The sequence below is a fragment of the Neovison vison genome, chromosome X (genome assembly GCF_020171115.1).
Source record: "Neovison vison isolate M4711 chromosome X, ASM_NN_V1, whole genome shotgun sequence".
In the NCBI taxonomy this organism is placed as follows: domain Eukaryota; kingdom Metazoa; phylum Chordata; class Mammalia; order Carnivora; family Mustelidae; genus Neogale; species Neogale vison.
The window spans coordinates 6805822-6825641 of NC_058105.1; the positions used below are offsets into that span (position 1 = coordinate 6805822).

A 19820-nucleotide genomic window follows, 5' to 3' on the forward strand; every position below is an offset into this window, starting at 1 on the left:
CCTGGGAGTGGGAGAATTTAGCAGAGGAAACAATGCAGGTGTTTTCTTCTCTTATTGGGTAATGAGACCCTTGAGTCAATCAAAGCTATGTTTTCACATGGGTTCAATTTTGGATCAACTGTAATAGGTCTCTCGCTCTGGGGATACACCTTTTCCAGCTTATTTAAATAGTGTTAAGAAGTAGAAAGCAAGGGTGAATTAAGAGTGGGACTTAGAGATGAGTAACCCCCCCCGCCACAAAAAAAAAGCCTCTTGCGGTCCTTCAGTGGCTCAGTTTAGTGTCCAACTCTTGATTTTGGCTCAAGTCATGGTCTCAGGGTCATGGGATCAATCCCTACATCCCACATCAGGTTCTGCACTCTGCAGAGAGTCTGCTTGAGACATTTTCCCTCTTCCTCTTTCCCTCCCCAGGCTTGTGCACACTCTTTCTTAAATAAATAAATAAATCTAAATTTAAAATAAAAGCTCTCCAGTCTGAGTACAATTCAGAAGTTTAATAAACAGCCACTAAACATTGCACCAAAGCATTTGGAAACACAATTTCTACAGAAAGGCAAAGGTCAGGCTTTCATTCTAAACTCCTTTAGATGATCATTAACAGCCCCACCCACCCCACCACCCCCCATCCCCACATATCCACAACACTACACTCTTCTAGTCATGAAATTGCCTAAAGACATACTCTTAGAAATAATGGGACTGGCATGCATTATCCCAGCAATGGCAGAGAAGCAGGGGGATGGGGAGGGGAAAGATAGGCGCAAACGCAACCAGTGGCTAATGATAGACCCCTTAGGAGCTTTGTTTAGGGAGTGGGCGGGGAGAGTCTGATTTGGTGCCATCTGTGGCTTTAATTTGGTCTTCTGTGGCTGGGACTGCCATCCTAAACAGTTTCATTCTATTGAGCCATGACTATTAGAAGTGGTCTCCTTAGGTGACACATTATGAGTTCTTTCTACAAATATTTTGGTGTCCAACCAAACTGCATTCAGGAGTCAGCAGGACTGTTGAGATCATGTTGGTTCAGAGGTCAAGTTGATCTGGCTTCTCAGACCTGTCTTCTTTTTGGTCTTTAGAAAGGGACCCATGATAGTTCTCTATTATAGACACTCGTAAATTGCCTAAGCAAGTCATTCAAATATCTGAGAGTCAGTTTATCTATCTTGTAAAAAGTTTACAATTATAATACATTAAGAACAAACAAGATCAAATGGCCCCTAAGTAAAATATTAGCAAACTAGTAATAATGATTCACTTGACTCAAAAATCAACTAGACTCCAATTCACCCCTCTAAGAACTGGCATCAACAGAGGACCAGAGTTCCCTGACAGAGTGAAAGCAGAGTTCTTAGGCCTGGGCTAGCATTTAGGGTGTACAAGGCATGGAAGGAAGAATAGGACTTTTACCTGCCAGTGGCCCTCTCTTTTGAGCCAGACTTTAAGCTTTTACTACCCAGCCCAAATCTCTTGCCCCATCCAGTATTTGACTAGTTGCCTTGGCAGGGAGTTAACTTCCCTACATAATTTTTAAAAAATTGCATAGGCATTTGATCTAGATCTTTCTGTTTCTGTTTGTCCCTTTTTTAGTATAAATTACAAAAATACTTGATCCTTTTCCTGAAGAATTTGCAGGTTGTAACGAGTCTAAAATAAACCGTGTCCAGCTGGCTATTTGGGGGGGGTGGTCAAAGGGCTTTTCTGAAGGAGAGATATACCAAAGAAGATACTATTTTCCTGAGGGACTGAACATGGCAGAGCATCAGCCATCTTGGGGCCAGGCTTGCCTAGTTGGTTCTATCTGTTTTGGCCATATATCATTGACAGTGGTGAGACTTAACTGTCCCCACTAACCTCCAAGTCAATAAAGAGTCAGTGGCCAGGTTCAGAGGCTAGCACTGGCTCCTGCCTTTTCTAGCAGTACTTTTGCATAGTGGGCCTTGCTGTAGGTAAAGGAAATAGCAAGCCAGGACCACATGGGATAGTCTGGCTTATGAATGAGTCAGAATCATCTGATCTGGACCGTCAAGAATCTCCTTGGTCTGGACCACTCAAACAGCCAAGGTTCCCACTACAAGTAGTAGAGTCTCCTGTTCTTTCTGCAGTGGGCAGAGTGCAATAAAATACATGCAGTGCCCTCAGCTGGGGGAGACTGGCAGACCAAGATGAGCAACTGAACAAATGGCAGTGTTTGGCTCTGATGAGGGTACACTCAGCAATGTCAGAGGGACAAGTAATTTTTCTGTTTTTTTTTTTCCATTAAGATTCATAAATATTAATTGAGAGTCACAGCTTGGTAGAGAGTCAAAAAGAAGAATCCTGAAACACAGAAAGGGGAGCCCTGGGGTTTAAGTGCCTGGATGCTTCCTAGGGTATACAGTGCTCTGGTTGCTGCATCACCACTATCTAGTGTTTGCGGATCATGCCCTTGATAGCTGACTCCCGGTTGACATAGGTGGCCCAGTAGACCAGATTAAAAATGGCAAAAAGCACAGGAAAGATGATGCGGGAAATTTTGTCAACCTTGCTGACACTGTTGTAGGTCTTGGTCTCAGTCGGGATGTCCTGCACGTAGGTGGTCTTGGGCGAAGCAATAATTGTTGGGGTTGAGGAGGCACTGGGAGCAGCGCCCTTGGAGATGGTGGAGAACTCAGTGTCCTTGGCCAGATTGATGGGATAGGTGGTTCCCACGATGTTGAAGGTGGTACTGGTTTTCTTTGTTGGGGCTGCTGGTGTTTTCTTCTAAGAGCCAGAAAAAGTAGGGGAGAAGGGGGGACAAAACAAAAGCTAATTAATTCATTACACAGAGCACCTTCAGAGGTTGTAGGGAGGAGGAGCCATGAGGGAAGTTAAGAAACAGAGGCCAGGAAGCCAATAGCACTGAGTAGACAGGTTTGTGTCTAAGGATAATTGAAGATGAGCTTGAAAACAGAAAACTTGCATCATCCTGGTTTACTAGCTATGTGGCTTTGGCCAAGTCACTTCTCTTTGTGCTTTAGTCTCTTCATCTGTAAAATGAAAATCAAAATATTTGGCAGGGTTGTTGAGAGGATCAGATGAAAGAATGGTGGTAAGAATCACTGGAAAACTGTGAAATGTTGGTTGCATGTAGGGTTTTATATATTCATGTGATTTGATCCTCACAGTAACCCTATCAAGTAGGTAGGTGAGATTACTCCATTTGACAGATGACAAAATTCAGCCTCAGACTGAGTAGCAGAGCCCACACTAGCCACCTGGGCTCCTGACTTTTATCCAGGGCTGTACTGTGTTGCTTTCTATAGGTGCGAGACACTTTTTTGGTTACCCGAGAAATAACTCCAAAAGGCTTCAACCATCAAGTGGCACATCCCCTGTGAGGAAGAGAGCTATGTGAGTCTGAAAGTCATTTCAACTTAAAGACACAATAAATACTATGGCATGTTTACATGCATCATTACAACAGTATCTCACCCTTCATGCACTGTAAATGTGTTCAGCAAGCTAGGGGGCACACCAGGGTTTTTCACTCATACATAGTTACAAGCAGGAGCCAATGTTTCCCCAGGGAGCGATGAAATGTTTCCCTCTGACATGGCAATCCCCTGGCTGTTTCTGCCTTTGTTATGACACTGTCCTTTGTAAATTTTTTTTCAGAATTAAAAAAAGAAAAAACTCAATGAGAAACAAACATGCACACATGTGCCCATTTGTTCCCACATACATGATTTGTATACTCATGACCCTCCGTGAAGAAAAGAGGAAACAAAACTCAGGTCTAGAACAGAATAGAGTGACTGAGCTCATAGTTTATAGTGTTTGCTGTCTCCCCCTGTACTCTAGCCTTTTCTTCTTTCCATCCCTTTTTGTTTCTAGGGAAAAGTTGGGGATAGATGAGCTTCAGAAATGCCCAAGAGTATTTGATGAAAAGTGGTAACTACTTGCATTGCCCTAATTTCACACACCTCATTTGTTCCCTTTTCAGTGTTCTTTTGCTTCCCAGCATCTGTATTTATTTTACTCCTCCTCTTCTTCTTTCCTTCCAGGGTCTCTCTACTCCCACCTTTCTCTTACCAACCCTTCTCCCCTACTCTCTTTCTTTTCTTCTTTACATCAGAGTCCCTACCATTTTTATCTTCCCCCCTTTAGACCATACTGCCATTTACCTTCCTGATCCTAGTATAACTTTGCCAAATATTTACTGAATATCTACTGGGTCAAAACTATGCTAGGTATTTAGGGATTGGTGGGAAGGTTAAAAGATGAATCCATTTCAATCCCTGTTTTCCAGGAGTTTACAGTCCAGTGGTGGAGAGGGTTTTAGGAACACATGAGTGTTACATAGTATGATCAGAGTTCTAACAGATATGAGCAAATTATAACAGATATAATGGGAATTCAGTAAAATGATGGGCTAAATACCTACAGATGTAGAAAAGGTAGCTCAGAGAAGGCAATGAATTTTTTGAACTGGGTCGCAGAAGATAAGCAGGAACTCATAAGATGAAGATATAGCACAGGTTAAGGGCACTGCTTATTTGAAAGGATGACAAGAAGTCTGCTGTATCTGGGTCACAGTGTACAGGGCAAAGGCCTTGTATGCCCTGCTTTCCTGTTCTGCCTGCCCTTGCTGACTTTAGAGTTTTCAATCAGAGGGGGAGTGTGGGATAAGTGAGAGAGTGTTGTTTAAGTACACAAACCATCTCACTAATAAGACTTTAATAAAGCAACACAGTTTTTCTCTTTAAGAACTGCAGCCAGATTGCTACAAGTGGAAGGGGGGACAGAGCTCTAAGACTTCTAAGAACCTTGCAAATGCCTTAAATACTACATGGGACTCATTTATAATTAGCAACTTCGTTGTGTGAATAGAGGCATGCTGCTAAATGCCTCTGCTATTAAATAGCATTTTACTTGTTTGACTGCTTACTTATTAATTTGCTTAGTAATCTCTTTTTTCGGTGGATGGACAAAGAAAAAAGGAGAAAGAAAAGAAAAGAACCCCACTACCTTGACTTTCACATTATTCCATTTAGTTATCATATAAGCTGGTTATGACCAAGTCCCTGAAACAGTCATTCCAAACATCAAGCAATTTCTTTAGCTTTATAAATCCTTTTTGTTCTATAGGTGAGGAGAAGCAGAAGTGGATTTAATCTCAGATTTTTAAAGCAATAAAGGAAAATTTCATTTTAATTTCCCTTGCCCTTTCCAACATGGCACATTTTAGTCAACCATTCTAATTTTTTACCTAAATAGGAAGGAGATCAAAGCAAAAGCTGTACTATCAATAAGACAGAAACGGGATGCAGAGATTAGTAGTTAATATTTATCCATTTCTGTACCTAGTTTTCAATATTTCCCTATGATCTGGAATTTGATAGATACAAACTAGACTTAGTTTTGACCAAGCTGTAATTCTATTCCTTCCTTCCTAGCCAAATGCCTAACTTCGTCATGTGATAGATGTTTAGTGAATAAAAAGATGACCTCCCCACACTGAGGACTCTCAATGTGATTTTTCATTTGTTCCTTCTTAGTCTTGACCTCTCCTATACAGAATAAATTTCCATAGTTCAGCTGGGAGTAATTCCCACACCACCAAACTGAAACTGACTCCTCCAAATTCCCCAAGTATGACTCCCAGGACAATTTTCCTTCTAGAAAGTCACCTCATGTGGATTTTAGGATGAGGCAATGAAAACTTTTATGGACCAATGCATGTCCAACTCAAGGGTTTTCCTCAGATGGCATTCATGTCTATTGTTCTAGAAGTGCAAAATACAGGGTAAGTTGGAGCCCTGAATGTACTTGATACTCAGCCAAGTCATCAGAGTATATGCAGATATGGCCCAGAGCCTCTGAATCTACCCCATAATAGACACTCAAGTATCCTGAACTCCAGTTTTCATAAGTGGAGCAAAGTAATGGCATATATGTTATAAGGAAATCAAAGACAAATCAAAGAAGTTACAAAAAAACAAAAAACATCCAGGACCAAATGGCTTCATGCGTAAATTCTACCAAACATTTAAAGAAGAGTTAGACCTATCCTTCTCAAAGCATTTTTAGAAGTTGAAGAAGAGAGAACACTTCCAAACTCATTTTATGAGGCCAGCATTACCTTGGTATCACAACCAAAGACACCACACACACACACACACACACATGCACGCATACACACACTACAGCCAAAGATCCCTGATGAACATACATGCCAAAACCCTCAACAAAATATTAGCTAATCAAATTCAACAGCAAATTAATTAAAAGTAGTATATAGCAAGACCAAGTGGGATTCATTCCAGTGATGGAAAGACAGTTCAATATCCACAAGTCAATGAATGTGATACACAACAATAACAAAAAAAGGATAAAAATCATGATCATCTCAATAGATGCAAAAAAAGCAGTTGACAAAATCCAACATTCATTTATGATAAAAACTCTCAACAAAGTGAGACTGGAAGAAGCATACCTCAACATAATAAAAACCATGTATGACAAGCCCACAGCTAACATACCCAAAGGTAAAAAGCTGAAAGCCTTTTCTCTAGGAACAGGAACAAGACAAGGATGTCCATTCTCACCATTTTTTATTCAACATACTATTATAGGTCCTAGCCTCAACATAAAAGAAATAAAAGTCATCCCAATTAGAAAAAAAAAATAAAACTGTCATTATTTTCAGGTGACATGATACCATGTATAGAAAACCCTGAAGACTCCACTAAAAAGCAATTGCAACTAATACATTTAGTAAGATTGCAGGATACAAAATTAACAGGCAGAAATCACTTGCATTTTTAAAAAAGATTTATTTATTTATTTGAGAGAGAGAGAGAGAGAGAGAACAAGCATGGCAGAGGGAGAGGGAGGAGCAGGCTCCACGCTGAGCAGGGAGAATGATGTGGGGCTGGATCCCAGGAGCCTGGGATCACGACCTGAGCCAAGGGCAGACACTTAAATGACTGAGCCACCGAGGTGTCCCATCACTTGCATTTCTATACACTAGTAATGAGCATTAAAACAGAAAGAAAAATTTAAAAAAATGATTTTCCTCTTAGGGAATTTAAGAAACAAAACAGATGAACATAGGGGAAAGGAAGGAAAAATAAAATAAGATAGAAACAGAGAGGGAGACAAACCATAAGAGACCCTTAACTATAGGAAGCAAACTGAGGGTTGCTGGAGGGAAGGAGGTGGGGGGAAGTGGTAATTAATTGGATGATTGGCACTTGATGTAATGAGCACTAGGTTTTGTATGCAAGCAATCACTAAATTGTACCACTTAAACTAATATAGTATACGTTAATTAAATTGAATTAATTAAAATTTTTTAAATGTAAAAATAAAGAGAAAACAATTTCATTTACAATTTCATTACAGTTTGAGGTTCCTCAAACATAAAAAATAAAATATCCAGGAATAAATTTAACCAAAGGTGATTTATAACATTGCTGAAAGAAACTGAAGACAACACAAGTGGAAAATTATACTGTCCCATGGTTTCGGAGAATTAACATTTCAAAAATATCTATACTACCCAAAGCAATCTATGGATTCAATGCAATCTCTGTCAAAATACCAAAGGCATTTTTTCATGGAACTAGAACAAAAAATTATCAAATTTATATGAAAGCACTGAAAGACCCCAAATAGCTAAGCGATCTTGAGAAAGTGGAACAAAGGTGGAGGTATCATGTTTCCTGATTTCAAACCATACTACAAAGTTATAAGAATCAAAATGGTATAGTACTGGCATGAAAATAGACACATATATAAACAGAATAGGGCATCCAGAAATAAACCTAGGCATATATAGCCAATTAAGCTGTGACCAAAGGATGTAAAAAGATCAAATGGGGGAAAGGCAGTCTCTTCAATAAATGGTGCTAGGAAAACTGAGCAGCTACATGCAGAAAACCAAAACTGGACTACTCTCTTATATCATATTCAAAAATAAACTCAAAATGCATTAAAAGCCTGAGTGGAAGACCTGAAAACATAAAACTTTCAGAAGAAAACACAGGCAGCAATCTATTTGTCACCAGTCTTAGCAATATTTTTTTTAAAGATTTTATTTATTTATTTGACAGAGAGAAATCACAAGTAGATGGAGAGGCAGGCAGAGAGAGAGAGAGGGAAGCAGGCTCCCTGCTGAGCAGAGAGCCCGATACGGGACTCGATCCCAGGACCCTGAGATCATGACCTGAGCCGAAGGCAGCAGCTTAACCCACTGAGCCACCCAGGCGCCCCATTAGCAATATTTTTAAAGACAAATCTCATGGAGGACAAGGGGCGTTAGAGAGGAGTAGGGAATTTGGGTAAATTGGAAGGGGAGGTGAACCATGAGAGACTATGGACTCTGAAAAACAATCTGAGGGGTTTGAAGTGGCGGGGGGTGGGAGGTTGGGGTACCAGGTGGTGGGTATTATAGAGGGCACGGCTTGCATGGAGCACTGGGTGTGGTGAAAAAATAATGAATAATGTTTTTCTGAAAATAAATAAATGGAAAAAAAAAAGACAAATCTCCTCAGAAAAGAGCAATAAAAGCTAAAATAAACAAATGGGATTATATCAAACCTAAAAGCTTCTGCACAGGAAAGGAGACAATCAACAAAATGAAAAGACTACATACTAAATGGGAGTAGATATTTGCAAGTCATACATCCACTAAGGGGTTAACATCCAACATATATAAGTAAGTCAGACAACTTACTATAAAAAAAACTTGATAAAAAAATTGGCAGAGAGGGTGCCTGGGTGGATCAGTTATTAAGCATCTGCCTTCAGCTCAGGTCATGATCATGAGGTCCTGGAATCAAGTCCCACATCAGGCTCCCTGCTCAGCGGGGAGTCTGCCTCTCCCTCTCATGCTCCCCCTGCTTCTGTTCCCTCTCTTACTATCTCTGTCTGTCAAATAAATAAATAAAATCTTCAAAAAAAATTGGCAGAGTACTTGAAAACATACAGATGGTCAATAGACATATGAAAAGACATTCAGCATCACTAATCATCAGGAAAATGTAAATCAAAACTATAATGAGGTATCTCCTCACATTGGTCAGAGTGGCTATTAGCAAAACAACCAAAAAAAGTATTGGTGAGGATGTGGAGAAAAGGGAAACTGCATATACTGTTGGTAGGAATGTTAATAGATTCAGGTACTATGGAAAACAATATGGAGGTTCCTCAAAAAATTAGAAATACCATATGATTCAGTAATTACACTACTGGGTATTTACCCAAAGAAAATGAAAACACTAACTTGAAGGGATACACAGACCCTATGGTTATTGAAGCATTATTTGTAATGGTTAAGATATGGAAGCAACCTCAGTGTCCATCAATAGATGAATGGATAAAGGAGATATGGCATATATGTATACAATGGAATATTACTCACCCATAATAATTAAATCTTGTCAATTGCCACAACATGGATGGACCTAGAGGGTATTATGCTGAGTAAAATAACTCAGAGATTTCACTTATACACAAATACCATATGATTTCACTTATATGTAGTATCTAAGAAAACAAAACAGAAATAGGGTCTATATAGAGGTAACTTGGTTACTGGAGAGAGGAAGGATTGGGGAAACAGGTAAAATAGGTGAAAATGATTAAGAAGTACCAGCTTCCAGTAAAATTAATCATGGAGATGTAATGTACAGCATAAAGAATACAGTCTGGGAGCCGTGCCGGTCTGCAGAATGCGCGCTAGCCCTACCACAAAGCTCGAGATATGCGCGCACGTTGCTCATGCTCCCCTGAGTTACTGAGGCCCGGCCAGCGCTCTTTGATCCACGCCATTGTTTCAAAGCCTACGCCGCGCACGCGAAACTCTTCCCCTGACAGAGGCGCGCAAAAGCCCAGCCTGGGGCTTACGGACCAGCGCCCCATTCTCAGTGACCCAGACGCGCGCCCGACCCATAGCTGCCTCTGAAAAGAGGTGCCCGCAAGCCGGGCACTCCCAGCCCGGGCCAGTGGCAAAATCTCAGTGTGCGATCGCTGCTTGGAACCTCTCTGGCGGTCGGGAGCTCCCAGACAGCTGCCACTGCCTTGGCTTTGGGTATAAGCAAAAGATCCTGCGCCCCCAGGGTCTGCATCTTGGAACCTGCTCTGCCAGCGGCCAAGGGGGAATTTATTCAGCTTCTGCACCCAGACTGAGTCTTCTCTCTGAGAGGGAGATCAGGGTGCGGTTTGATTTCTTCTAATACTACAAAAACCATCAAAGGCAGTCAAGGTGAGAGGGAAAAAAGTGAACAAGCATAAAAACCGCCAGAGAACAAAAGCCTGAAAAAAACCAGTTTCCCCAGAGCCCACACCCTTGAGGGGGGGCGGGGGGACTCAACTCAGGAAACATCATTGACTGACAACCCACGTGGCAGGCCCCTCCCCCAGAAAACAAACCAAGAAAAAAAAAAAAAAAAAGGACTAGAAGAGAACAACCACTACTTCATAGGAAAACTTGTATTGTTCACTCGTTTCCACTATTACGGTTCATATTTTTTCTTTTCTTTTTTTTTTTTTTACACATAGGTAATTTTTTTAACCTATTTACCATCACAGCAAGCTGTACAGTACATCAAATTTCATAATACCTTTCTAACCTGAACTTTTTGATACATACACCTATGTTTTTCTTTTGCATTTTTATTTTTTGAATTCCTTTTTTAAAAATTTTAGTTTAGTTTAGTCTAGTATATTCCTTTTTATTTTTATACTCTAATATTCATATAGAGTTAACTTCAAAGTAATCCCCTTTCCCCAATGAATACTACCCCTATAGGTAAACCAATTTTTAATCCCCTTTATCTTAGGAAAGTTGAGTCCTTTAACAAAGATATCAAGATACATCCGGGAAGAATCAAAACAACCTTCATCGCACACACTGAGAATTTATAAGAACTCTCCCATCTTCTTCTACCAGTGTTTCTTTGGTTTTTGTGCTTGTCCTGATAGCATATAAATTTTACACGTGTGGCTCTTTTTGATGAGGTTCTTTCTTTATTTGCATATATATATATATATATATATTTTTTTTTTTTTTCTCTTGCCATATACTTGTATCAGTCTTTTTATCTCTTTTTGTTTGTCTACTTCATAAATCTTACCTTGGGGCCCATCTGGGCTGAACCTTCTTTTTCATCTTCCCTTTCTTTCCTGACTCTCTCTCTCTTTTTTTTTCTTTTTCTTTTTCTTCTTTTCTTTTTCTTTTTCTTTTCCTTTGTCTCTCATTTGGGTGGGGAATTCTGATTGCTCAGAAGTGTTCCAGGGTGCACCTTGACTGTACCAGAGTTGATACATCCAGCTACATCTGTTCAGTCATCTCCCACCAAAATGACTAGGAGGAGGAATGCCCAACAGAAGAAAAATACAGAGGATGGACCTTCTGCAACAGAGCTAACGGCTATCAACATAGACAATATGTCGGAAAGATAATTCAGGCTAACAATTATCCAGGCAATAGCTAGGTTGGAGAAAGCCATAGATGACCAAACAGAATTGATTAGGGCCGAACTGAAAGCGACCAGACAGGATGTGCACAATGTTAGGGCGGAGCTTAAAGCTACCAGGGAGGAGGTTCACAATGCTCTCAATGAGTTCCAATCTAATCTAAACTCTCTCAAAGCTAGGGTAACTGAGACAGAAGATAGAATTAGTGATCTGGAAAACAAACAGATAGAGAGAAAGGATCAGGAGGAAGCCTGGAACAAACAGCTTAGAAACCACGAAAGCAGAATCAGGGAAATAAATGATGCCATGAAGCGTTCCAACGTCAGAATTATTGGAATCCCTGAAGGGGAGGAGAAAGAAAGAAGTCTAGAAGATATAGTGGAACAAGTCCTTCATGAAAATTTTTCAAATCTCGCGAATGAAACCAGCGTTCATGTACTAGAGGCTGAACGGTCTCCACCCAAGATTATACATTCCAAAAAAACATCACGACACCTGATAGTCAAATTGAGGAATTATAATTGTAGGTATAATCTCTTGAAAGCCGCCAGGGAAAAGAGGCTCCTTACTTACAGAGGGAAGCCCATCAGAATAACGTCAGACCTGTCCACAGAGACCTGGAAAGCCAGAAGAGGCTGGCAAGATATATTCAGGGCACTAAATGAGAAGATCATGCAGCCAAGAATACTTTATCCAGCAAGACTGACATTCAAAATGGATGGAGAGATAAAGAGTTTCCAAGACCGGCAAGGCTTAAAAGACTATGCAACCACCAAGCCGACACTGCAGGAAATATTAAGGGGGGTTCTATAAAAGAGGAAAAATCCCAAGAATAGCATTGACAGAAATATAGAGACAGTATACAGAAAGAAAGACTTCAAAGGTAACTCGATGTCAATAAAAACGTATTTATCAATAATCACTCTCAATGTGAATGGCCTAAATCCACCCATAAAATGGCACAGGGTTGCAGATTGGATAAAACGACAGGACCCTCTTGTTCAACATAGTATTAGAAGTCCTAGCAACAGCAATCAGACAACAGAGAGAAATAAAAGGTATCCAAATTGGTAATGAAGAAATCAAACTCTCTCTCTTCGCAGATGACATGATTCTTTATATGGAAAACCCAAAAGACTCCACCCCCAGACTACTAGAACTCATACAGCAATTCAGCAACGTGGCAGAATACAAAGTCAATGTGCAGAAATCAGTGGCTTTCTTATACACTAACAATGAAAATACAGAAAGGGAAATTAGAGAATCGATTCCATTTACTATAGCACCAAGAACCATAAGATACCTGGGAATAAACCTAACCAAAGTTGTAAAGGATCTGTACTTGTGAAACTACAGAACACTCATGAAAGAAATTGAAGAAGACACAAATAGATGGAAGACCATTCCATGCTCTTGGATCGGAAGAATAAACATTGTTAAAATGTCTATACTGCCTAGAGCAATCTATACTTTTAATGCCATTCCGATCAAAATTCCACCGGCATTCTTCAAAGAGCTGGAGCAAATAATCCTAAAATTTGTATGGAATCAGAAGAGACCCCGAATCGCTAAGGAAATGTTGAAAAACAAAAATAAAGCTGGCGGCATCACCTTACCTGATTTCAAGCTTTATTACAAAGCTGTGATCACCAAGAAAGCATGGTACTGGCATAAAAACAGAAAAAACATAGACCAGTGGAACAGAGTAGAGAGCCCAGATATGGACCCTCAACTCTATGGTCAATTAATCTTTGACAAAACAGGAAAAAATATACAGTGGAAAAAAGACAGTCTCTTCAATAAATGGTGCTGGGAAAACTGGACAGCTATATGTAGAAGAATGAAACTCGACCATTATCTTACACCGTACACAAAGATCAACTCAAAATGGATAAAAGACCTCAACGTGAGACAGGAATCCATCAGAATCTTAGAGGAGAACATAGGCAGAAATCTCTTTGATATCAGCCACCGCAACTTCTTTCAAGATACGTCTCCAAAGGCAAAGGAAACAAAAGCGAAAATAAACTTCTGGGACTTCATCAAAATCAAAAGCTTCTGCACAGCAAAGGAAACAGTCAAAAAAACAAAGAGGCAACCCACGGAATGGGAGAATATATTTGCAAATGACAGTACAGACAAAAGGTTGATATCCAGGATCTATAATGAACTCCTCAAACTCAACCCACACGAAACAGACAAACACATCAAAAAATGGGCAGAAGATATGAACAGACACTTCTCCAATCAAGACATACAAATGGCTATCAGACAAATGAAAAAATGCTCATCATCATTAGCCCTCAGGGAGATTCAAATTAAAACCATATTGAGATATCACCTTACACTAGTTAGAATGGCCAAAATTAACAAAACGGGAAACAACATGTGTTGGAGAGGATGTGGAGAAAGGGGAACCCTCTTACACTGTTGGTGGGAATGCAAGTTGGTGCAGCCTCTTTGGAGAACAGTGTGGAGATTCCTCAAGAAATTAAAAATAGAGCTTCCCTATGACCCTGCAATTGCACTCCTGGGTATTGACCCCAAAGACACAGATGTCGTGAAAAGAAGGGCCATCTGTACCCCAATGTTTATAGCAGCAATGGCCACAGTCGCCAAACTATGGAAAGAACCAAGATGCCCTTCAACAGATGAATGGATAAGGAAGATGTGGTCCATATACACTATGGAGTATAATGCCTCCATCAGAAAGGATGAATACCCAACTTTTGTAGCAATATGGACGGGACTGGAAGAGATTATGCTGAGTGAAATGAGTCAAGCAGAGAGAGTCAATTATCATATGGTTTCATTTATTTGTGTAGCATAACAAATAGCATGGAGGACAAAGGGTGTTAGAGAGGAGTAGGGAATTTGGGTAAATTGGAAGGGGAGGTGAACCATGAGAGACTATGGACTCTGAAAAACAATCTGAGGGGTTTGAAGTGGTGGGGGGGTGGGAGGTTGGGGTACCAGGTGGTGGGTATTATAGAGGGCACGGCTTGCATGGAGCACTGGGTGTGGTGAAAAATTGATGAATACTGTTTTTCTGAAAATAAATAAATAAATAATAATTTAAAAAAACAACAAACAAACAAAAAAAAAAACGACAGGACCCATCCATATGCTGTCTACAAGAGACCCATTTTGAACCTAAAGATACACGCAGACTGAAAGTGAAGGGGTGGAGAAGCATCTTTCATGCCAATGGGACTCAAAAGAAGGCTGGGGTAACCATTCTCATATCAGATAAATTAGACTTCAAACTAAAGACTGTAGTCAGAGATACAGAAGGACACTACATAATCCTTAAAGGGACTATCCACCAAGATGATCTAACAATTGTAAATATCTATGCTCCCAATATGGGAGCAGCCAATTACTTAAGAAAACTGTTAATCAAGATAAAGAGTCATATTGATATGAATACACTAATCGTAGGAGATCTTAACACGCCTCTTTCAGAATTAGACAGATCATCGAAGCAGAAAATCAATAAAGAAACAAGAGCATTGAATGACACATTGGACCAGATGGACCTCATAGATATATACAGAACATTCCACCCTAAAAGAGCAGAATACTCATTCTTCTCAAGTGCACACGGAACCTTCTCCAGAATAGACCACATACTACAAATCAGGGTCACAAATCAGGACTCAACCGATACCAAAAGACTGAGATTATTCCCTGCATATTCTCAGATCACAATGCTTTGAAACTGGAGCTCAATCACAAGGAAAAGTTCTGAAGGAACTCAAACACCTGGAAGCTAAAGACCACCTTGCTTAAGAATGCTTGGATCAACCAGGAGATCAAAGAAGAACTGAAACAATTCATGGAAACCAATGAGAATGAAGACACTTCAGTCCAAAACCTATGGGATACAGCAAAGGCGGTCCTAAGGGGAAAATATATAGCCATCCAAGCCTTGCTCAAAAAAATTGAAAAATCCAGAACACACCAGCTGTCTCTACACCTTAAAGAACTGGAGGATCAACAACAAATCAAACCAACTCCACACATAAGAAGGGAAATCATCAAGATTAGAGGTGAGATCAATGAGGGAGAAACCAGAGATACAGTAGAACGTATCAATGAAACTAGAAGCTGGTTTTTTGAAAGAATCAATAAGATCGATAAGCCATTGGCTACACTAATCCAAAAGAAAAGAGAGAAAGCCCAAATTCGTAAAATTATGAATGAAAAGGGAGAGATCACAACTAACACCAAGGAAGTAGAAACAATCATCAGAAGTTATTACGAACAGTTATATGCCAATAAGCTTAGCAACCTAGATGGAATGGATGCATTCCTGGAAAAATATAAACTACCAAAATTGAACCAGGAAGAAATCAACAACCTGAATAGACCGATATCTAATAACGAGATTGAATCAGTGATCAAAAACCTCCCAAAAAACAAGAGCCCAGGACCTGACGGATTCCCTGGGGAATTCTACCAAACCTTCAAAGAAGAAATAACACCTATTCTCCTGAAGCTGTTTCAAAAAATTGAAACAGAAGGAAAACTTCCAGACTCTTTCTATGAAGCCAGCATTACCCTGATCCCCAAAACAGGCAAGGACCCTACCAAAAAGGAGAATTTCAGACCAATATCACTGATGAATATGGATGCTAAGATTCTCAACAAGATCCTAGCCAACAGAATCCAACAGCACATTAAAAAGATTATCCACCATGATCAGGTGGGATTCATCCCTGGGCTTCAAGGATGGTTCAACATTCGCAAATCAATCAATGTGATACAACAAATTAATATGAGAAGAGAGAAGAACCACATGGTCCTCCCAATTGATGCAGAAAAAGCATTTGACAAAATCCAGCATCCATTCCTGATTAAAATGCTTCAAAGTATAGGGATAGAGGGAACATTCCTGAACCTCATCAAATCTATCTATGAAAGACCCACAGCAAATATCATCCTCAATGGGAAAAAGCTTGCAGCCTTCCCATTGAGATCAGGAACAAGACAAGGATGCCCACTTTCACCACTCTTGTTCAACATAGTTTTAGAAGTCCTAGCAACAGCAATCAGACAACAGAGAGAAATAAAAGGTATCCAAATTGGTAATGAAGAAGTCAGACTCTCTCTCTTCGCAGATGACATGATTCTTTATATGGAAAACCCAAAAGACTCCACCCCCAAACTACTGGAACTCATACAGCAATTCAGCAACGTGGCAGAATACAAAGTCAATGTGCAGAAATCAGTGGCTTTCTTATACACTAACAATGAAAATACAGAAAGGGAAATTAGAGAATCGATTCCATTTACTATAGCACCAAGAACCATAAGATACCTGGGAATAAACCTAACCAAAGTTGTAAAGGATCTGTACTTGTGAAACTACAGAACACTCATGAAAGAAATTGAAGAAGACACAAATAGATGGAAGACCATTCCATGCTCTTGGATCGGAAGAATAAACATTGTTAAAATGTCTATACTGCCTAGAGCAATCTATACTTTTAATGCCATTCCGATCAAAATTCCACCGGCATTCTTCAAAGAGCTGGAGCAAATAATCCTAAAATTTGTATGGAATCAGAAGAGACCCCGAATCTCTAAGGAAATGTTGAAAAACAAAAATAAAGCTGGCGGCATCACCTTACCTGATTTCAAGCTTTATTACAAAGCTGTGATCACCTAGACAGCATGGTACTGGCATAAAAACAGACACATAGACCAGTGGAACAGAGTAGAGAGCCCAGATATGGACCCTCAACTCTATGGTCAGTCTTCGACAAAACAGGAAAAAATATACAGTGGAAAAAAGACAGTCTCTTCAATAAATGGTGCTGGGAAAACTGGACAGCTATATGTAGAAGAATGAAACTCAACCATTCCCTTACACCGTACACAAAGATCAACTCAAAATGGATAAAAGACCTCAACGTGAGACAGGAATCCATCAGAATCCTAGAGGAGAACATAGGCAGTAATCTCTTTGATATCAGCCACAGCAACTTCTTTCAAGATACGTCTCCAAAGGCAAAGGAAACAAAAGCGAAAATAAACTTCTGGGACTTCATCAAAATCAAAAGCTTCTGCACAGCAAAGGAAACAGTCAAAAAAACAAAGAGGGAGCCCACAGAATGGGAGAAGATATTTGCAAATGACAGTACAGACAAAAGGTTGATATCCAGGATCTATAATGAACTCCTCAAACTCAACCCACACGAAACAGACAAACACATCAAAAAATGGGCAGAAGATATGAACAGACACTTCTCCAATCAAGACATACAAATGGCTATCAGACACATGAAAAAATGCTCATCATCATTAGCCCTCAGGGAGATTCAAATTAAAACCACATTGAGATATCACCTTACACCAGTTAGAATGGCCAAAATTAACAAGACAGGAAACAACATGTGTTGGAGAGGATATGGAGAAAGGGGAACCCTCTTACACTGTTGGTGGGAATGCAAGTTGGTGCAGCCTCTTTGGAGAACAGTGTGGAGATTCCTCAAGAAATTAAAAATAGAGCTTCCCTATGACCCTGCAATTGCACTCCTGGATATTTACCCAAAAGATACAGATGTCGTGAAAAGACGGGCCATCTGTACCCCAATGTTTATAGCAGCAATGGCCACAGTCGCCAAACTATGGAAAGAACCAAGATGCCCTTCAACGGATGAATGGATAAGGAAGATGTGGTCCATATACACTATGGAGTATTATGCCTCCATCAGAAAGGATGAATACCCAGCTTTTGTAGCAACATGGACGGGACTGGAAGAGATTATGCTGAGTGAAATAAGTCAAGCAGAGAGAGTCAATTATCATATGGTTTCATTTATTTGTGTAGCATAACAAATAGCATGGAGGACATGGGGCGTTAGAGAGGAGAAGGGAATTTGGGTAAATTGGAAGGGGAGGTGAACCATGAGAGACTATGGACTCTGAAAAACAGTCTGAGGGGTTTGAAGGGGGGTTGTGGGAGGTTGGGTACCAGGTGGTGGGTATTATAGAGGGCACGGCTTGCATGGAGCACTGGGTGTGGTGAAAAAAATAATGAATACTGTTTTTCTGAAAATAAATAAATTGAAAAAAAAGAATACAGTCAATAATATAATAACTTTGGTAACAGTAACTATACTTATGGGGATCACTTCATAATGTATAAAATAAATCATTGTATACATCTGAAACTAAGAAGATATTGTCAATTATAGTTCAATTAAAAGGGAAAAAAAATCCCAAAAACAAAATGGAAAAAAAACCCCAATCGACCCGATTTTTAAACTGGCAAAGGACTTGAATAAACATTTTTCTAAAGATATACAAATGATCAAAAAGCATTTGAAAAGATTTATAACAGCACTAGTCGTTAGGGAAATGCGGATGAAAACCACAATGAGAGGGTCTCCTGAGTGGCTCAACTGGCAAGGCATCTGACTTCAGCTCAGGTCATGATCTCAGAGTCATGGAATCCAACTCTGTCAGGCTCCCTGCTCAGCAGGGAGTCTGCTTCTCCTTCTCTTCCTGCCTTTTCCCTAGCTTGTGCTCTCTTTCTGCCCTCCAAATAAATAAATAAATTCTTAAAAAAAAAAAAGAAAACCACAATGAGATACCTACCACCTTATTAGGATGTCTACTATCAACGACAATAAGACAGAAAATAACAAGTTTTCACAATGATGTGGAAAAAGCAGAGTCCTTGTGCACTGTTAGGAATGTATAATGGTGTAGCCACCACAGAAAATGGTATGTTAGTTCTTCAAAAAATTAAAAATAGAAATAAAGTGTGACACAGCAATTCTACTTCTGGGTATGTATTCCCAAAAATTGAAGGCAAGGTTTTAAAGAGATTTGAACATGCATGTTCATAATAGCATAATTTCCAAGATCCAAAAGCCAAATGCAACTGAAGTGTCTGTAGAGAAAAGAATGGATAAGGAACATGGGTTCTAGCCACACAATGGAATATTAGTCATCCTTGGAAATGAAGGATATTCTGACACATGCTAAGACATGAATGAATGTTGAGGTCATTATGCTAAGTGACATAACCCAGTCACAAATGACAATTATTATATGATTTTACCTAAATAAGGTACTTATAGTATTCAGACTCAGAGAGACAGAAAGTAGAATGGTTGCTAGAGATAGGGTAGGGGGGAGGATGGGGATTAATTGTTTAATGGACAGTTTCAATTTGACCTCCTGAGGGAAGGGGCCATGTTTTACTTTTCACTGCTGTACCCCTAGCACCTAACACACAACCTACCATGTAGTAGACACTCAGTAAATTCTTTTTTTTTTTAAAGATTTTATTTATTTACTTGACAGAGAGAGATCACAAGTAGGCAGAGAGGCAGGCAGAGAGAGAGAGAGAGGAGGAAGCA

General features: G+C 39.8%; 1 protein-coding gene across 3 annotated transcripts in view; it reads right to left on the minus strand.

The window, feature by feature from the left end:
* Nucleotides 1-479: 479 nt before the first annotated feature.
* The window catches only part of GABRA3 (gamma-aminobutyric acid type A receptor subunit alpha3), a 408152-nt gene continuing 388811 nt past the window's right edge, over nt 480-19820 (minus strand). For all 3 annotated transcript variants that reach the window (XM_044235314.1, XM_044235313.1, XM_044235315.1), the window contains exon 10: nt 480-2739. In XM_044235314.1, the coding sequence (XP_044091249.1) occupies nt 2404-2739 (336 nt within the window). In that variant the 3' untranslated portion in view covers nt 480-2403. The remainder of the gene's footprint in view (nt 2740-19820) is intronic.